Here is a 20177-nt window from a genome sequence, read left to right as displayed (position 1 = left end):
GCAGGGTGGCTTTCTGTCCACCTCAGCAAGCACCTCCGGACTGGTTTGTCTTCGTCACAACTCAGGAGGAAAGCTGGAAAAGAGTGAATGCTTTCCGGGGATGCGATGGCATTCCCCAGGCAATCTCTGAAAGGGGCAGGATGAGAACTCAGAGCTCTCATCCTCCAGCAAACTGCGGATAATAGAATAACCTAATCCAGCAACAAGTCTTCGGCGCACCGGTCGATTAGCCCGAGCCAGAGCTCCGGACTCTAGCTCTAGCCCTGACTTTGGCCTTTACATTGGCCCGGATCCCAACCCTAAGGTTGAATTACAGCAGAGGAGATTTCTGTTGGTTATAATCACTCCCTTTCCCTTCTGCATTGCCTTTTGCACTTAGATCTGTACCCTGTAAGTCCTTGATATTCACCCCACCCTCAGCCCCACAGCATTCATTCATTCATTCAATAGTATTTATTGAGCGCTTACTAGTATTTACAGAGCACTGTACTAAGCGCTTGGGATGAACAAGTCGGCAACAGATAGAGACAGTCCCTGCCGTTTGACGGGCTTACAGTCTAATCGGGGGAGACGGATAGACAAGAACAATGGCACTAAACAGCGTCAAGGGGAAGAACATCTCGTAAAAACAATGGCAACTAAATAGAATCAAGGCGATGTACAATTCATTAACAAAATAAATAGGGTAACGAAAATATATACAGTTGAGCGGACGGGTACAGTGCTGTGGGGATGGGAAGGGAGAGGTGGAGGAGCAGAGGGAAAAGGGGAAAATGAGGCTTTAGCTGCGGAGAGGTGAAGGGGGGATGGCAGAGGGAGTAGAGGGGGAAGAGGAGCTCAGTCTGGGAAGGCCTCTTGGAGGAGGTGATTTTTAAGTAAGGTTTTGAAGAGGGAAAGAGAATCAGTTTGGCGGAGGTGAGGAGGGAGGGCGTTCCAGGACCGCGGGAGGACGTGGCCCAGGGGTCGACGGCGGGATAGGCGAGACCGAGGGACGGCGAGGAGGTGGGCGGCAGAAGAGCGGAGCGTGCGGGGTGGGCGGTAGAAAGAGAGAAGGGAGGAGAGGTAGGAAGGGGCAAGGTGATGGAGAGCCTTGAAGCCTAGAGTGAGGAGTTTTTGTTTGGAGCGGAGGTCGATAGGCAACCACTGGAGTTGTTTAAGAAGGGGAGTGACATGCCCAGATCGTTTCTGCAGGAAGATGAGCCGGGCAGCGGAGTGAAGAATAGACCGGAGCGGGGCGAGAGAGGAGGAAGGGAGGTCAGAGAGAAGGCTGACACGGTAGTCTAGCCGGGATATAACGAGAGCCCGTAATAGTAAGGTAGCCGTTTGGGTGGAGAGGAAAGGGCGGATCTTGGCGATATTGTAGAGGTGAAACCGGCAGGTCTTGGTAACGGATAGGATGTGTGGGGTGAACACTTATGTACACATCCGTAATTCCGTTTAAGGTCTGTCTCCCCCTCTAGACTGTGAGCTCCCTGAGGGAGGGGGACACACCTACCAACTCGGTTGTAATACCACCTGCCTAGCGCTTAGTACGGTGTTCTGCCCACGGTAAGCGCTCAATAAATACCATTGATTGATTAATCAGGGAGGCAAACCACTGAAACAGGCTACCAAGGGAGGTCACTGAGCCAGCCTCCACCCTGCAGATCTCAAGGGAAAGAACCGACACTCTAGACTGCTATAAACTCATTCTGGATGCGGAATATGTCTGTTATGTTGTTATACTGTACTCTCCCAAGTGTTTAGTACAGTGCTCTGCACAGCGTGAGTGGTCAGTAAATATGATTGACTGACGAGACTGACCGACTGACATCTTTCTGCCACTTGTCTGCTGTGTGACCTTGGGCAAGTCACTTAACTTCTCTGTGCCTCGGTTACCTCGTCTGTAAAATGGAGCTTGAGATTGTGAGCCCCACATGGGACAATCTGGTTACCTTGCGTTTACCCCAGTGCTTAGAACAGTGCTTGGCACATAGTAAGCGCTTAACAAATACCATAATTATTATTATTATTCCTGGTTGTATTAGGCATTCACATTCATGGAGAGCAAAACTGGATCAGACTCTCTCTTGAGGTCCCTTTTAGCAGTTTAATTTTCTGGATTTTTGTGGGTGGGATTGGGTTTTTCTGGGTGTATTTTGATTGGCCAAGAGACTGACACATGCCATCTGCCTCCACCATCTTCCCCTTCCTTCTTCATTCATTCAATCGTATTTATTGAGCACTTACCATGAGCAGAGCACTGTACTAAGTGCTTGGGAGAGTAAAACACAACAATAAACTGACACATTCTCTGCTCACAGTGAACTTACAGTTTAGAGGAGGGGAGAAGGCAATGTAGCCCAACCTGAAATATGTTTCTTCTGTTCTTTCGGTATTCGGAATATTGCCCACGGTACTCCAATGGGAACACAACTGGCAGGACAGAGAGCGCACCCAGGGCTGTGCAAATCACTAGCATTCGAATTCCCTCTTGCAGGTTCTTGCTCTTGTAATCTCAGGACCAAGCCTTCATCATCCTCGATGGGAGGCTCCATCAACACTGAGAATATTATTATTCTGTTTCCGTCCAAGTCTAATGCTAACCTTCTCACTGTACCTCGATCTCATCTATCTGGCGCTGACCCCTCGCCCACATCTGGCCTAGAACGCCCTGATTCCTCAAATCCGACAGTGACTCCCCCACTTCAAAGCCTTAATCAAGGCACATCTCCTCCAAGAGGCCTTCCCCGACTAAGCTCTCCTTTCGTCTTCTCCCACCCCCTTCTGCGTCGACCTGACTTGCTCCCTTTATTCATTCCCCCTCCCAGTCCCACAGCACTTACGTTTATATCTTTTTTTATAGAAATGTCTGTCTCCCCTTCTAGACCGTAAGCTCGTTGTAGGCAAAGAATGTCTTCGTTTATTGTATCGAATTCTCCCAAATGCCTAGTACAGTGCTCTGCCACAGTTAGCGCTCAATAAATACAACTGAATTGAGTCCAGGAGGCACCAAGATGAACCCGCCAATAGTAGAAGAAGGTGGCAAGTCTTCCCATTCCTCTTAATGAATAATTCATATATTTAAAAAAAAAGCGTAAGCTCCTGGAAGGCAGGGATCCTGTCTTTAGGCCCTATTGTACTCTCCTAAGCGTTTCAGTGGTCTGCACAGGATAGGCGCTCAGCAAATACAATTCATTTTCCAAAAGCTATTCCAATAGCTTTTCCACTTTGAAAAGTGAAAGAGAAAAGAGAAAACTTCTCTTTTCCACTTTGAGAAGTGTAACATCCCTAACCCCCTCCTTCTCCTGGGCCACAGGGAGAGGAGAGAGGAATGAAGAAGCCAAGAATGGAATATCCTCAACTAAATCTGCAGGACCGAACACAAATGTGAGATCCTGAGTTAGGCGAAGAAGCTGGTTCCAGCTACAAAAGTGCAGTTGGTCTGCCAGTTGGGTGTTCTCCAGGGAGGGCCCCAGGTTTTAGGTGCAGTATTCCTAGGGTGATGTTCTTTTTATAACCTGGGTCTCCACTGGGTAGATCTCACCCTTGGCAACAATCCAACAGTGGTTTGTGGTTTGAAAAATATTCTCATTTTCCGCTCGGGACTCTCCCCGAAAGCACTGGATTGGTGAGATCTGCTCTATACAAGCATGTGTTATAAGAGGAATAATACACTTAAAATTGCATGCCTGCCTTCTGCAGACAAGGATAACAGGTACTCAAGAAATGGCAACAGGAGAAGGGAAAACCAGTAAGCTAGGAAAGGCTAGCCCTTCATTTAAATAACTGTCCGGAGCTCCCGGGCGGTCTCCAGAAGGAACATTACTGGGGAATTTTACTCCCCTCCCTCATTCTCCAGTCTCACCCCTGTCTCCCCCGATTAGACTGTAAGCCCATCAATGGGCAGGGATTGTCTCTATCTGTTGCCGAACTGTACATTCCAAGCGTTTAGTACAGTGCTCTGCACATAATAAGCGCTCAATTAATACTATTGAATGAATGAGTGAAGTTCAGCTCTGGACGCCGACTACTGAAGGATGTTTTCTGTGGAAACGGCTGACCGGCCGTCCCCTTCTGTTCTGCCCGGGGGAGGGGAGAGGTTGGTTCCGGATGAATGAGTGCGCTGAGGGAAGCGGGTCAAGAGAGAAGGCTGTCGTCCCTCTGGATTTCCCACACCCACCAGTCCCACTCGGAAGAACGACGTGTGGTGACCCTTCGCTTGGGCAAAGAGGGGAGAAGAAGCAGTATGGTCAAGCTGTGGGAATAACCCCCTGTCTCTCCCTCCCTTTTTCCTAGGTCTTGCCAGTCTGATGAAGCTCCACGGGCCCAGGATGCAACTCTGACCGGAGCCCGGGCCTCCCGCCCCCTGAGCTGGGGCAGAAGGCACGAGCTCTGAGATACTCCCCAAATTCCTGCGGCCCAACGCCCGCGATCCCTGACCTCCTCTTCCCTGCCGTCAACGCCCCTGCCTCCGCACCATGGCCATCGCCGTGCAGCCCAATGACCTGATGTTTGACTTCGCCAGCAATGGAATGGAGGTATGACCATGGAGGAGACCTTAGGATTTTCGTAGAGAACAATCCGGCCAGGCGCAAAGGACATTTCCGGCCCTTCGCCACACTCAGCAGTGAGGTGTCGGCTGGCAGGACAACCACCTGTTCACTGGGAGCTTTATTTTCCAGCTCTATCCGCAGCCTTTCTCGCTTGAAGGACACTCTATTTTCGGCTCTGAGCCTGTGGGCCTAGGCTACTTCGCAAAGCTGAAATCAGTCTCCCTTGATTTATCTCTCTCCCCTGTTCTTCTAGCCGATATTTCTGCGAAATATTTGTTAAGCGCTTATTATATGCCGAGCATCTATTTGTTAAGCGCTTTCTATATGCCGAGCACTGTTTTAAGCGCTGGGATAGGTACAAGGTAATCAGGTTGTCCCACTTGGGGCTCACGGTCTTAATCTCCATTTTACAGATGAGGAAACTGAGGCACAGAGAAGTTAAGTGACTTGCCCAAAGTCACAAAACTGACAAGTGGCGGAGCACTATACTAAGTTACCAAGTGCTGGGGAAGAATACCTAGGTGGGAATTGGACATGGTCCCTGATCCATGCCGGGGACCTCACAGTCTAAAACTATAAGGGGAGAGAGAAGGGACCAGAAACCAGACACGTAAGGAGAGGGGGAAAAAAACACACTAAGACGTCATAAAGAAAATAGACAAAAATAAGCAAAAATCAGGGGAGTACTGAGGTTAGATGAGCAGAATTTCAGGCTTCTTACAGTTCAGAGTCTGACGGTTAATAATAATAATGGTATTTGTTAAGCCTTTACTATGCACCAAACACTTTTCTAAGCGCTGGCACAGATACAAGGTAATGAGGCTGGCCCACGTGGGGCTCACAGTCTTAATCCCCATTTTACAGACGAGGTAACCGAGGCACAGAGAAGTGATGTGACTTGCCCAAAGTCACACGGCTGATAAGTGGCGGAGCCAGGATTAGAACTCACTACCTCTGACTCCCAAACCCGTGCTCTTGCCACTAAGCCACACTGCTTCTCTAGGAACGAAAGGGGCTCATCCGGGATCCGTCCTCGAGTGGATTTACGGGCAGAAAATGAACCTCACCAGGATTCTCCTTGAGCTATGATGGAAATCACACTCGAGGGTCTCATTTAGTGCAGATGCCGTTTGGCAGATCCTTAAGAAAGCAGCGCAGGTGCCCGTCGTGGTAAAAGTGGAGCGGAGGAAGGCAGGGGGGATTTCCACCCCATCCCCAACCCCACAGCACTTATGTACGTGTCTTTAAATTATATATTCTAAATTACTTACTTTTTCTTATTAATGTCTCACTCACTATGTACCAGGCACTGTACTAAGCACTGGGGTGGATAAGAGTGAAATCAGGTTGAACACAGTCCCTGTCTTGCATGGGCTCACAGTCTTAATCCCCATTTCACAGATGAAGTAACTGAGGCAGAAAGAAGTGAAGTGACTTGCCCCAGGTCACACAGCAGACAAGTTGCAGAGCCGGTATTAGAACCCATGACCTTCTGACTCCCAGGCCCGGGCTCTATCAACTATGCCGTGCTGCTGCTCCTAATTTGCAGATAGCGGGGAAACTGCTGGACTACCAGCCCAATTAGTATTTCCTCCTTCTGCCCAGACTCGGGAGGCAGAGTGGAGGGGGCTGGGCATGCCCCCATCCTCTCACTGCCTCCAAAACAACCCTAGGAGATTCCAAAGAAATTGAATAATATACCTGAGGTCACGAGGCAGATCGGGGACGGAGCTGGAATTAGAACCCAGGTCTCTTGACTCCCAGCCGAGTGCTCTTCCCAGCAGGCCACACTGCCTTTCTTGGATCGTGAACCTAATAGGGAAGAAAAATAGGGTCCGATCTGATCATGGTTAGACTGCAAGCACCTCCTCTGGACTGCAGACTCCCGGTGGGCAGAGAACACGTCTCCCACCTCCGTCACACTGCACTCTACCAGGCACTTACAGTGCTCTGCACACAACGAGAGCTCAATAAACCTGATCGATTGGTTTATCGTTTATCTACCCTGGCATTTGGCATACAGTAAGGGTTCGGTAGACTGTAAAACTGTAAACTCCTCTAGATTGTAAACTCATTTGGGGGCAGGGAATGTGTTTACCAACTTGGTTGCCTTGTACTCTCCCAAGGGCTTATACAGTGCTCTGCACTCAATAAATACCATTGATTAATAATAACCCAACCCCCTCAAGTTCTATTCATTCATTCACGCCTTCATCAATTATACTTACTGAGCACCTACCCTGTGCAAAGCACGGTGCTAAGTGATTGGGATAGTTCAACAATAAACAGACACTCTTCCTGCCCACAGTGATATACGTTAGTTGTTCGGCGCAACCCTCTCGGGACAACCAGGACTATACCAGCTCTCCCTACTGTGTCTACCTATTCAGTTGTAGGTTCCCAAGCATTTAGGACAGTGCTGCTTCCCTATTTATTGAGTGCTTACCGTGTGCGGAACACTGTACTAAGCGCTTGGGAAAGTACACTATAACAATAAACGGAGACAATCCCTGCCCGCAGCGAGCTCGCAGCCTCGCAGCGAGCTCGCAGCCTCGATCAACTTGTACCTGCCCCAGCGCTTAGTCCGGTGCCTGGCACACTGAAGGCGCTTAACGAATACATCGAAAGAAACCCAACTCCTCACCCACCGCCTTACTTCTTTTCTGGTCCTGGTTGGCGCGCTGGGGTAGATGGCGGGGCTGGGGTAGACGGCGAGGCTGGGGGAAACCAGGGCCCTGGGGAATGGTCTCTGTGGGGTGGGGAGAGGGATGGGGATTAGGATGGGGGATAGAGAAGCAGCCTGGTTTAGTGCACAGAGCACGACGCTAGAGATCAGAAGGTCATGGGTTCTAATCCCAACTCCACCCCTTGTCAGCTGGGGGGCTCTGGGCAAGCCACTTCTCTGTGCCTCAGTTCCCTCATCTGTCAAATGGGGATGAAGACTGTGAGCCCCACGGGGGCCAACCTGACTTGTCAGCTGTGCGACTGTGGGCAAGTCACCTCACTTCTCGGTGCCTCAGTGACCTCATCTGTAAAATGGGGATGAAGATTGTGAGCCTCACGTGGGACAAGCTGATGACCCTGGATCTCCCCCAGTGCTTAGAATAGTGCTGTGCACATAGTAAGCGCTTAACAAATACCAACATTATTACCCCAGCACTTAGAACCTAGTAAGCACTTCACAAGGACCAAATTAATAATTAGTAGTAGTAGTAGTAAGCGTTTAATGAATACTATTAGAAGCTTAGAAGCAGCGTGGCTCAGTGGAAAGAGCCCGGGCCTGGGAGTCAGAGGTCATGGGTTCTAATTCCAGCTCTGCCACTTGTCAGCTGTGTGACTGTGGGCAAGTCACTTCACTTTTCTGTGCCTCAGTTCCCTCATCTGTAAAATGGGGATTAAAACTGTGAGCCCCACGTGGGTCAACCTGATCACCTCGTATTCCCCCAGTGCTTAGAACAGTGCTCTGCACATAGTAAGCACTTAACAAATACCGACATTATAGAGAAGCAGCGTGGCTCAGTAGAAGTAGCCCGGGCTTGGGAGTCAGAGGTCATAGGTTCTAATCCCAGCTCTGCCACTTGTCAGCTGTGTGACTGTGGGCAAGTCACTTAACTTCTCTGTGCCTCAGTTCCCTCATCAGCCAAATGGGGATGAAGACTGGGAACCCCATGTGGGACAACCTGATGACCTTGCATCCCCCCAGCGCTTAGAAGCAGCGTGGCTCAGTGGAAAGAGCCCGGGCTTGGGAGTCAGAGGTCATGGGTTCAAATCCCAGATCTGCCACTCATCAGCTGTGTGACTGTGGGCAAGTCACTTAACTTCTCTGTGCCTCAGTTCCCTCATCTGTAAAATGGGGGTTAAGACTGTGAGCCTCATGAGGGACAACCTGATGACCCTGTATCTCCCCCCGCGCTTAGAACAGTGCAGTGCACATAGTAAGCGCTTAACAAATACCAACATTATTATTATTATTTTCTCTGTGCCTCAGTTCCCTCATCTGTAAAATGGGGATTAAAACTGTGAGCCTCAAGGGGGGCAACCTGATGACCCTGTATCTCCCCCAGCGCTCAGAACAGTGCTCTGCACATAGTAAGCGCTTAACAAATACCAACATTATTATTATTATTATTTTCTCTGGGCCTCAGTTCCCTCATCTGTCAAATGGGGATGAAGACTGGGAGCCCCCCGTGGCACCACCTGATTCCCCTGTATCTCCCCCAGCGCTTAGAACAGTGCTCTGCACATAGTAAGCGCTTAACAAATACCAACTTATTATTATTATTTCTAACTTCTCTGTGCCTCAGTTACCTCACTGTAAAATGGGGATTAACTGAGAGCCTCCCGTGGGACCACCTGATGACCCCGTATCTCCCCCAGCGCTTAGAACAGTGCTCTGCACACAGTCAGCGCTTATCAAAGACCAACATTATTATTACTATTATTCACCTGGGGATGGGGCCCCGGCCGGGGCCTGGGGGCTGCTGCCCCCTGGTGGCAGGGGGAGGGCGGCTCCGGCCCTGCCGCCAGGCGGCTGGGCTCCGGGGGGAGGAGGGTCGGGAGGGGGGAACGGCGGGCGCGCGAGCGCGCGCGCGCGGGGCCGGAAGCGCGCGGGAGGCGCCGGCTCTTCCCGCGCCTTCCCGCCCCCTCCCCCCCCCCCCCGCTGCGGCCTGCGGGCCTTGGGGCCTCGCCCTCCCCGCCCCCACCAGGGTCATGTCAAAACCGCACCCCCAGGGGGCGCCAGCCAAGGAACAGGATAATTCCTATTAGGATGCTGTTTGTTAAGCGCTTACCAGCTGCCAACAGCTGTTCTAATAATAATAATGAGAAGCAGCGTGGCTCGGTGGAAAGAGCCTGGGCTGGGGAGGCAGAAGTCACGGGTTCGAATCCCGCCTCTGGCAGCTGGGTGACTGTGGGCAAGTCACTTCACTTCTCTGGGCCTCAGTTCCCTCATCTGTCAAATGGGGATGAAGACTGGGAGCCTCACGTGGGACAACCTGATCACCTGTATCTACCCCAGCGCTTAGAACAGTGCTCTGCATATAGGAAGCGCTTAACAAATACCAACAGTATCATTAATAATGTTGGTATTTGTTAAGCGCTTCCTATATGCAGAGCACTGTTCTAAGCGCTGGGGTAGACACAAGGGAATTATATTATATATTATATTATATTATACCAACATATGACACATATATATACAAATATCAACAGTATTATATTATATATAATATATTATACTATTATTATAATGCTGTTGGGATTGAAGCAGCGTGGGGCAGTGGAAAGAGCACGGGCTTTGGAATCAGGGCTCATGAGTCCGAATCCCAGCTCTGCCACTTGTCAGCTGTGTTTCTGTGGGCAAGTCACTTAACTTCTCTGGGCCTCAGTTCCCTCATCTGTAAAATGGGGATTAAGACTGTGAGCCCCACGTGGGACAACCTGATTCCCCTGTGTTTACCCCAGCGCTTAGAACAGTGCTCTATAGTAAGCGCTTAACAAATGCCAACATTATTATTATTATTTGTTAAGCCCTTACTGTGTGCAGAGCACTGTTCGAAGCGCTGGGGGAGATCCCAGCTCTGCCACTCATCAGCTGTGAGACTGTGGGCAAGTCACTTCACTTCTCTGGGCCTCAGTTCCCTCATCTGTCAAATGGGGATGAAGACTGGGAGCCTCATGTGGGACAACCTGATCACCCTGTATCTACCCCAGCGCTTAGAATGGTGCTCTGCACATAGGAAGCGCTTAACAAATACCAACATTATTATTATTATTATTATTAGGATGGTATTTGTTAAGCACTTACTAGCTGCCAAGCACTGTTCTAATAATAATAATATTGTTGGTATTTGTTAAGCCCTTACTGTGTGCAGAGCACTGTTCGAAGCACTGGGGGAGATCCCAGCTCTGCCACTTGTCAGCTGTGGGACTGTGGACAAGTCACTTCACTTCTCTGGGCCTCCATTCCCTCATCTGGAAAATGGGGATGAAGACTGTGAGCCTCACGTGGGACAACCTGATGACCCTATATCTACCCCAGCGCTTAGAACAGTGCTCTGCACAGAGTAAGCGCTTAACAAATACCAACATTATTATTATTATTATAATACAGGGTAATCGGGTTGTCCCACGTGAGGCTCACAGTTAATCCCCATTTTACAGATATAATAATAAGGGTGGTATTTGTTAAGTGCTTACTATGTGCAAAGCACTGCTCTAAGCGCTGGGGGGGATACAAGGTGATCAGGTTGTCCCATGTGGGACTCACAGTTTTAATCCCCATTTTACAGATGAGGGAACTGAGGCACAGAAAAGTTAAGTGACTTGCCCACAGTTACCCAGCTGACAAGTGGCAAAATCAACATTCGAACCCATGACCTCTGACTCCCAAGCTCGGGCTCTTTCCACTGAGCCACGCTGCTTCTAAGCGCTGGGGTGGGGGGATGCAAGGTCATCAGGTTGTCCCACGTGGGGTTCCCAGTCTTCATCCCCATTTGACAGATGAGGGAACTGAGGCACAGACATTAATAATGATGGTATTTGTTAAGTGCTTATTACATATCTAGCACTGTTCTAAGCGCTGGGGGGCTTACAAGGTCATCAGGTTGGCCCACGTGGGGCTCACAGTCTTCATCCCCATTTGACAGATGGGGGAACTGAGGCACAGAGAAGTGAAGGGACTCACCCAAAGTCTCACAGCTGACAAGTGGCGGAGCAGGGATTAGAACCCGTGTTCTCTGTCTCCCCAGCCCGGGCTCTTTTCACTGAGCCACGCTGATTCTCATAATAACAATTACTATTAGGATGGTGTTTGTTAAGCCCCGACTAGGTGCCAAGCCCTGTTTTAAGCACTGGGGTAGATACAAGCTAATCAGGTCTTAATCCCCAAAATCTTAATCCCCATTTTACAGATGAGGTCACTGAGGCACAGAGAAGTTAAGTAGCTTGCCCAAGGGTCGCACAGCAGCCAAGTGGCAGATCGGGGATTAGAACCCACATCCTGACCGTGCCCTGGCCACTAAACCACGCTTCTCGGTCACGTGGAAAGCCAAACTGGGGTCCTGGAGATGCCGCGAGGGCAGGGATCCTGTCTCCCAACTTTATTAAAGAGCTCGGGTCTGGGTGTCAGAGGATTTAGTTTCTAATCCCAGCTCTTTTATGGACCTGATGGGTGACCTTGGACAAGTCACCTAACCGCTCTGTAATAATTACTACTTAAATATGGTATTTGTTAAGCGCTATGTGCCAAGCCTTGTTCTAAGCGCTGGGGTAGATAATCAGGTTGTCCTACGTGGGACTCACAATCTTAATCTCCATTTTACAGGTAACTGAGGCACAGAGAAGTGAAGTGGCTTGCCCAAGGTCACACAGCAGACAAGTGGAGGAACCAGAATTAGAACCCACATCCTCTGACTCTCAAACCCGTGCTCTTGCCACTAGGCCACATTGCTTCTCAATTCTTTGCCTCAATTCCCTCATCTGCCAAATGGGGATTCAAAGCTCTTTCTCCCTCCTACTTACACTGTGAGCCCCATGTGGGACCTGATTATCTTGTCTCTACCCCAGGACTTAGTACAGTGCTTAGCACATAATCACTAATCACTATATGCAGAGCATTGTACTAAGTGGTTGGGAGAATACAACAGAATTAGCAGACATGTTCCCTGCCCGTAATGAGCTTACAGTCTAGAGGAGGGAGACAGACACTAATATGAATAGATAATTTATAATATATAATTTAAAGATATGTACATAAGTGCTTTGGGGTTGGGGCGAATATCAAATGTCCGGAGGTCACGGATCCAAGTACACAGATGATGCAGATGGCAGAGTGAGCTGGGGAAAGGAAGCAGCGTGGCTCAGTGGAAAGAGCCCGGGCTTGGGAGCCAGAGGTCATGGGTTCAAATCCTGGCTCTGCCACTCGTCAGCTGTGTGACCGTGGGCAAGTCACGTAACTTCTCTGTGCCTCAGTTACCTCATCTGTAAAATGGGGATTAACTGTGAGCCTCAAGTGGGACAACCTGATTACCCTCTATCTCCCCCAGTGCTTAGAACAGTGCTCTGCACATAGTAAGCGCTTAATACCAACATTATTAAGGAGGCTTGATCAGGGAAGGCCTCTTGGAGATGTGACCTCAGTAAGTGCTTAACAAATACCACAATTATTATTATTATTATTATTAATCTCAAGCTCTCGGTAGAGTGCTCTGCCCAGAGTAAGTGCTCAATAAATGTCCCCAGTACATTCCCAGTCCCAATCCCAACGTCGGCTAACTCCTCCCGTCGTCCCCTCCGCAGCTCGATGACCCCTCGGTGTTCCCAGCCGTGATCGTGGAGCAGGTGCCCTGCACTGACCTGCTGCACGTGTACTCGGGGCTGGAGTCCGATGAGGCGCCCAACGGCATCATGGCTGACCAGTCTCTGGACGTGGCGGAAGAGCAGATCCTCGGGGGTAGCATCTCCCTGGCCGGTCAGTTCTCCTTCTGGTTGGGGCTGGATAGGTAGGAGAGGAGGAGTGTATGTGGACCCGCCCCTTTCCCCCGAGATCTCCCTGAGGCCTGAAGTCAGAGACAAGACCACTGTAACTTTCTACGGTGTTCACGGGGACCCCCGTCTGCCCTCCTTTCCTCCCCCACTTCTTTTCCCCCGGGGGCCAGTGAAAACCAGCAACATCCCCACCCCCATTCAAGTCCAGGCTAATCTGTCCCCGTTTATACAGATGTAAACAGGGCTTTCTCAAGGTGATGAGGGTATCTTTAGTGCCCTCTTTCTGACGGCGCCCATGGCGCAATGCTCCGCTTATCCTGCCCTGCTGCTGGCCTTGCCCATTCAGGGGTTAGACCACCTACCACCATGCAAGGCCTGCTTTCCCCACCATCCCCAGGGCTCCCCTTCCTAACAGGTGAGTCCTCCTGCCAGCCCTGTGGCCCCCAGAAGGGGAGGAACCTGGAATTGTGCTTCAGATATTTCCTAGGAACTTCTCACTCTCCAGTGGCTTCTTCTTCTCTGCCTTCAAACATACCCGTGTCTTCCCAACTTGAAAGTTGTCTCTCTACCCCAGTCTCCTCGAGCTATCAGGCCCAACTTCCTCCTCCCATTCCTTTCGAAAAAGCTAAAACAGGTCACAAGCACCCACTGACTCCCTTTCCTCTTCCCTGACTCTCTTCTCAAACCCCAGCAGTCAGGCTTTTGACCTCCTTTGCTCCACTGTGACTGCACTCTCTAAGGTCACCAATGACCCCTTTTACCTTATAACCAAGACCTCTTAGCTGCTCCTGATACCGTGGACTATCCCTTTCTAGACGCGATAGCCGGCTTAGGTTTTGCCGACCACTAATATGAACCTCTGTGAGATTATGTAATAATCTGTGAGCTTCACGGGGGACAACCTGATGACCCTGTATCTACCCCAGCACTTAGAACGGTGCCCTGCACATAGTAAGCGCTTAACAAATACCAACATTATTAATATGGTTCTCCTATATCAATGACTGGTCCTTCTCAGTTTCGTTCGCTGGCTCTCCTTCTGTTGGTCATCCTCTTACGGTGGGCACCCTGCCAGGCTCTGTTCCGGGTCCCTTACTCTTCTCACTCTGTCGGGGAGCTCATCCGTTCACGTGGTTTCGGCGGCCGTCTCTTTGCCGATGACTCTCAAATCCATCTCTCTCGCCCCGACCTCTCGTCTGTCCTGAAGTCCCGCGTTTCTTCTTGCCTTCAGAACCCCGTCATCCCTCCCATGCTTTCTAACTGTACCTCGCTCTTGACTCTCCCATCTCCGTCCCCTCGTTCATGCTGTTTTTATTTATACCATCCTCAGCACTTTTGTATACATGTTTATTCAATTGAATATTCAATCATTTATTGTGACATCTCCTTTGACTTCTTTGGTTTGTTCTTCCCAAGTATAAATGCGCTGCACCCAGTGGCATTGAGTAAATTACACAGTTACTTCTCTGCTTCAAAACTCTGTTCACTACCCACTTCCTCCCTGAATTTTCCCAGGTTTATCTCAATCATTTCAGCTGTAAACTAGGGGCAATCTATATGCTCCTGCTGTTTGCACTCTCTTGTTTCTTTTATGTTCCGAGCTTCGACTGGGTATTTTTACTGTTTCGCACATCCCGCTCTTCCCCCTCGGGAGATTGTCCTTGTTCTCAGGGAGCTAAAAAGGAGCCTGCTTTGCTTTCCTCTTTGTAATGCCCCAGCACTCCCAATACCAACCCTCGACACACAGTGGCCTTCCCTAGATCCTGTCAACCCACTGACTGACTGGAAAAGGATTGACTAGTCCAGGGTTCCCACGAGGTCTAATATGCTAGCAGCTTGGTTTGGTAGAGGCTTGGAGGACAGCTAACCATCCAAGAAGCCCCTTTTTCTTGGCCACGAACAAGAGAACCCAGAGCCCTTGTCTGAGGACTGACTGCAGAGTGACCATCCTCTCTTCCTCCCCTCCCTCCAGACGGTGCTGAGGAGACAGCCCAGACCACGGTGGCTGCTGAAGTCCTGCTGAACATGGAGTCCCCCAACAACATCCTGGACGAGAAGCGCATGTGTGCTCCGGCTCTTCTCTGCCCTGCAGGTGGAGTGGAGCAAGGATATCCTGCCTCTTCAGGAGGGGCTTGGGAGAGGCATGAAGGGACGGGGCCCTGCCTGTCGAATCTGAGGCCCCAGCCAGGGGCACAGATCACCAGTTGGCAGTGGAGGGAAGGGAGGGATCATCCCTTTCCTGTCAAGGGATGACCAGGCCCAATGGACCAGCCGAGGGGCGGCTTTGGGTAGGCCGGGGTTTTGATTTCTCCGAATGCTTTAAAAAGGGTGGAGAGGAGTCACAGTCAGGGAAAGTTACTGCAGCTGCCGCTCCTGGTCAGCCCTCTTTGTGTGGCCCCACCCAGTCAGGTCCATGCAGGATCAGGCAGCAGCCTGGTTCCTGGCTTGGCCTCTGACTTCCCTCCTAGCAACCTGGACCGCTCCCCTTGGAAAGCTCCTGGCCTAGTAACGAGGCAGGCTTTAGGCAGAGGGTCCTGGGCAAACAGAAGGTACTGACTTCAGTAGGAGAATGTCACTTTAAGGAACACCCTTAAAGCTCTAAACTAAGGCAGAGCAGAGACTAGAACTGTCCCTGACTCAAAATCCACCAATCCAAAGAACAGTTCAGTTCTTTGGGCCCTATTTGTTGGCATCGTCATAAATGTCCCAGGCACGTTCCCTCGCAGCCGGGCTGACGTTTCCTTCCCCCCTGGGGGTTTGGATCATTTGGCCAAAACAATATTTCCATGTTGGAAACCAGCTGGTTTCCACAGAACTTTAAAATTCAGGGCCCAGATTCTGCCTTGCCCAGCCCCAGTGAAGGCCAATGTTTTCTTTCCGCAGTCAATGGCTCTGGGCTATTGCAGGATAGGGAGTCCTCTGCCCTCACCAGCTATGTGTTCGTGGGACCCGGAGATTTCCAGAGTGAAGGGATTAGCAACGGAGTGTCTCTGGAGGAGGAAGACTCCATGGAGGAGGCCATGAGGAAACCGGTGGCTGGAAAGCAGAGGAAGAAAGGTAATTGGTAATAACTGTGGTATTTGTTAAGGGCTTACTATGTGCCAAGCACTGGGCTAAGCACTGGGGTAGATTCAAGATCATGGATAATTCAGGTTTCAGATTGAGGGGACTCGGGCTCAGACCAGTGAGGAATCTGGTCTACCATGACATAATAATAATAACAATAATAATAATGTTATACACTGACTGTGTGCCAAGCACTGTACTATGTGCTAGGATAGATACAAGATAATCAGGTTGGACATAGTCCCTGTCACAGAGGGCTCACAGTGTAAGTGGGAGGGAGCAGGATTTAATCTCCATTTTACTTAGAAAAGTTTAGGGTTTTTTGTGTTTGTGTTTGTTTTGGGGTGGGGGGAGGTTATGGTATTTGTTAAGAGCTTACTGTGTGGGTGCGAGTCACTGTGCTAAGTGCTGGGGTAGATACAAGCTAATCAGATTGGACATTGTCCCACATGGAGCTCACAGTTTTAATCCCCAATCTCCAGGTCGGGTAACTGAGGCACAGAGAAGTTAAATGACTCGCCCAAGGTCACACAAAAGACAGTGGTAGAGCTGGGATTATTATCCAACTCCTCCGACTCCACTAGGCCATGTTGCTTCTATCGTAACACTTGCTCGCTGTAACTTATCAAAATCAGGGCTACTGACCAAAGAGAGAGCTATGAGCTGATGTCAGGACAGCAAGGAATCTAAACCGGGTTACCCCCGTTCTCAGAGTGGAAGAATGACTTCCCCGTTTTGGTCCTCAATTTCTCAAGCTGTAAAATGCACACACTGTCTTGCCTCTACATTGGGAAACATTGGGAAAATAAAAGTAATCATTTTTGTACAGCATTTTTGGTTTGAGGGTGCCATGCATAACCGCTTTTCTGTCTAAGGGCCCCAGGGATGAGAAGGAAACTCCCAACCTGGATTAATTTGATGTGCAAAGTTAAAAATAAGTTTTTGTTGCCCAGGACATATTGCGAGTTCTTGCCCATTTCATAACTCTTCAAGGCCCCTCGCAGTATTTCTTTGCACTCACCCTGCTAGTACAACTCTTGCCTGCCTCTGCCGGGATGCAGGTTTTGACACTTCCTCTTCTAATTACACCACATACACAAGGTTTTAGTAAACCCTGAGAATCCGTGACCTCGAGACCCTCCCTTGTCCTGTGAAATGCTCCCTTTCTTACAATGAATTAGTGTCAAGTTTTCCACTCTTACCTCTCTTTTATCTGTCATTCCCTTCCCCCTGATAGTAAGGAGACCCAAGCATTATTTATCCTTACTTCTGGATTGTGAAGTTGTGAGAGGACAAGAGAAGACCACAGTTGGTCTAGTGAAAAGAGCACTTATTTAGGGAGGCTGGAAACTCCAAAGTTGCCCATCTCTGCTCCTAAGAAGTACTGTGTCCTAGTGGAATAAGCACAGGCCTGAGAGTCAGAGGAACTGGATTCTAATCCTGGCTCCTCCACTTGTCTCTTATGTGACCTGGGGCAAGTCACTTAACTTCTCTGCCTCAGTTACCTCATCTGTAAAATAGGGATTAAGACTCTGAGCCCTAAATGGGACAGGGACTGTGTCCAATCTGATTATCCTGTATGTCTACCCCAGTGCCTAGTACACTGCTTGGCACATAGTAAGCATTTAACAAATACCATTTAAAGAAAGAAAAAACTGATCAGCTATATGACCTGGGTCTCAATATCAGCATTTTTTAAAAAAATGCTGCCTTTCCCTGTTTCTCAGGGATGGTGTGAGTTCAACATGAAGTAATTAATGTCTATGCATTTTGGAAAAAGTGGAACATAATTCCATAAAAAAAATCTGGGTATTTATCCAGGGAAAGGAATATCAGAAAGGGAAGTATGCCCGACAAATGCAATTCCACACAATCAGGCTCTGCCTTCTCTAATTCTGTCAGACAGTTGTTGGGCACCTGGAGAGTAGAGCCAGTGCCAGGCCATGGAAATGGGGAACGTTCAAGCCTAAGTGTTCATTCATTCATTCATTCGCATTTATAGAGCGTTGCTTGTGTGCAAAGCACTGTGCTAAGCACTTTGGGAGTTCATTACAACAATAACGGTCACATTCCCTACTCACGACGAGTTAAGTGGTGGGGACCCTGACTCTCCTGTTCCAGGAGGTGACATTACAGATCCCTTTCCTCAGGGGTCTTATTGCACCTCACTCTATGTTGCTCTAGGACCATCCCAGCACCCTGAACTTTAGTCCCTTCCTAAAGAGCATCCCTGGACTGGGTATTTTGTTGGGCTTCCTATTCCTGCCTGAGTGACTTCCTGGCTAAGTGACTTGCCCAAGCTGGGCAGCAGGCCAGAAGCAAAGCTTGGACTAGAACCCAGGTCTCTTGCCTCCTAGTTCCAAGCTCTTTCCACTAGACCACACTGTTGCCGCCCCCCCTCCACCACACACACATAGTCTTAGGAATGAACAGCCATTAAATTATACTACGGCTCTTGGTGGCGATGTAGTCCGAGCATTCTATTCACTCAATCGCTGGAGCACTGTACTAAGCACTTGGAAGAGTGCAATTCCACGGAGTTGTTAGTCATGAGCCCTAGAATGCCGAGAGTAAGCCTCATCTCGACTTCCTCCTCCTTGAAAGCTGAGGCCTAATTGGCGGCTCCCACTGTCGCTGGTTGCATTGTCTGTCATATCTGCTTCTGACAGGGGGAAGGCTTTTTCTGAAAGGTGAAGGTGAGTCTGTGTGGGTGCTCGGGCCGCAGGCTGGGAATAATAATCATATGATGATGATGTCAGTGATGGGGATGATGATGGTAATAATAATTTTTTAATCACTTACTAAGGTCCAAGCTGTGTACAAGGTAATTGGGTCGGCTAGAGTCCCTGTCCCACGTGGGGCTCTAGGTGTAAGGGGGAGGGAGAAAGGTATTAAATCCCTATTTTACAGAAGAGGAAACTGAGGCACAGAGAAGTTAAATGACATACCCAAGGTTACCTAGCAGGCAAGTGGCAGCGACTTGAGAGAGACAAGGGGGTGCGGAGCCCAAGACCCCCCGCTACAAGCTGACTCCAGGGGGATGCCCTAGCAACCCCTTCCCACTGGAGAGTACCCCAGATTGGGAATGGCCAGGCCCTGAGTGGCCCTCCAGGGATTGATCCAAACCCTTGAGTGTCCTTAACAGTCCCCTGATAGTGGGTCGGGGCTCTGCAAGTCCCCACCTCTCAGCTGAGCTGTTAGGGAAACTAATCCTCCCCAGGCATAATTTCCTGGGAAGTCAGTCTGCCGGAAACGCTGGAATCAGCATATCCCTCACTGGGACTGGACTTTATCTGCCGGCTCATGTTGGGACCCTGCGGAAATGTAAAGGGAGTCCCAGAGGGAGGGCAGTCCTCAGACTTGAAATTGGGATCTGTTGAGTGTGCTCACATGTTTGCGCGTGTGCATGTGCATACACACACACACACACACACACGCACGCACAGTGTCCATCCCCCCCAGCCAGCTCAGGGTAGATATTACCCTAAGCCACCAGGCAGTCATCTTGCCCATGCCAATCAATCAATCCATCGATCAATGGTATTTGTTGAGTGCTTACCGTGTGCCAAGGCACTGTGCTAAGCATGATAATCAGATTAGAAACTGTCCCTCTCCCACATGGGACTCACAGTCCAAGAGGGATGGAAGGCAGGTATCTTATCCCCATTTTACAGATAAGGAAATTGAGGTCTAGAGGAGACTAAATGATTTGCCCAAGGTCAGCAGCAAGTCTGATGCAAACTAGAATCCAGGTCTCCTGCCTCCACGTCCCAACCTCTTTCCACTGGATAATAATAATAATAATAATAATAATAATAATGTTGGTATTTGTTAAGCACTTACTATGTGCAGAGCACTGTTCTAAGCGCTGGGGTAGATACAGGGTAATCAGCTTGTCCCACGTGGGGCTCACAGTCTTAATCCCCATTTTACAGATGAGATAACTGAGGCACAGAGAAGTTAAGTGACTTGCCCACAGTCACACAGCTGACAAGTGGCGGAGCCAGGACAACACTGTCACCCCCACAACACACACACACACACACACGATGATGATGGTATTTATTAAGGGCTTACCATGTGCCCAGC

The 20177-nt window shown here is 49.6% G+C and overlaps 1 protein-coding gene and 1 long non-coding RNA gene across 4 annotated transcripts in view; one reads left to right on the top strand and one right to left on the bottom strand.

Moving 5' to 3' along the window:
* LOC120638441 overlaps window positions 1–6462 on the bottom strand; it is a 97554-nt gene extending 91092 nt beyond the window's left edge. For all 3 annotated transcript variants that reach the window (XR_005660102.1, XR_005660101.1, XR_005660103.1), the window contains exon 1: window positions 6237–6462. This is a non-coding gene — a long non-coding RNA (uncharacterized LOC120638441). The remainder of the gene's footprint in view (window positions 1–6236) is intronic.
* ELF4 (E74 like ETS transcription factor 4) overlaps window positions 1–20177 on the top strand; it is a 79389-nt gene that overhangs the window by 49806 nt on the left and 9406 nt on the right. Inside the window, exons 2-5 of the mRNA XM_029067572.2 lie at window positions 4279–4520; window positions 12834–13005; window positions 14995–15114; window positions 15906–16079. Coding sequence (XP_028923405.1) covers window positions 4461–4520; window positions 12834–13005; window positions 14995–15114; window positions 15906–16079 — 526 coding nt within the window. The 5' untranslated portion in view covers window positions 4279–4460. The remainder of the gene's footprint in view (window positions 1–4278; window positions 4521–12833; window positions 13006–14994; window positions 15115–15905; window positions 16080–20177) is intronic.

The sequence above is a fragment of the Ornithorhynchus anatinus genome, chromosome 6 (genome assembly GCF_004115215.2).
Source record: "Ornithorhynchus anatinus isolate Pmale09 chromosome 6, mOrnAna1.pri.v4, whole genome shotgun sequence".
Taxonomy (NCBI): domain Eukaryota; kingdom Metazoa; phylum Chordata; class Mammalia; order Monotremata; family Ornithorhynchidae; genus Ornithorhynchus; species Ornithorhynchus anatinus.
Note: the sequence above shows the minus strand (reverse complement) of the source record. Positions and strands in the feature narration are given on the sequence as shown.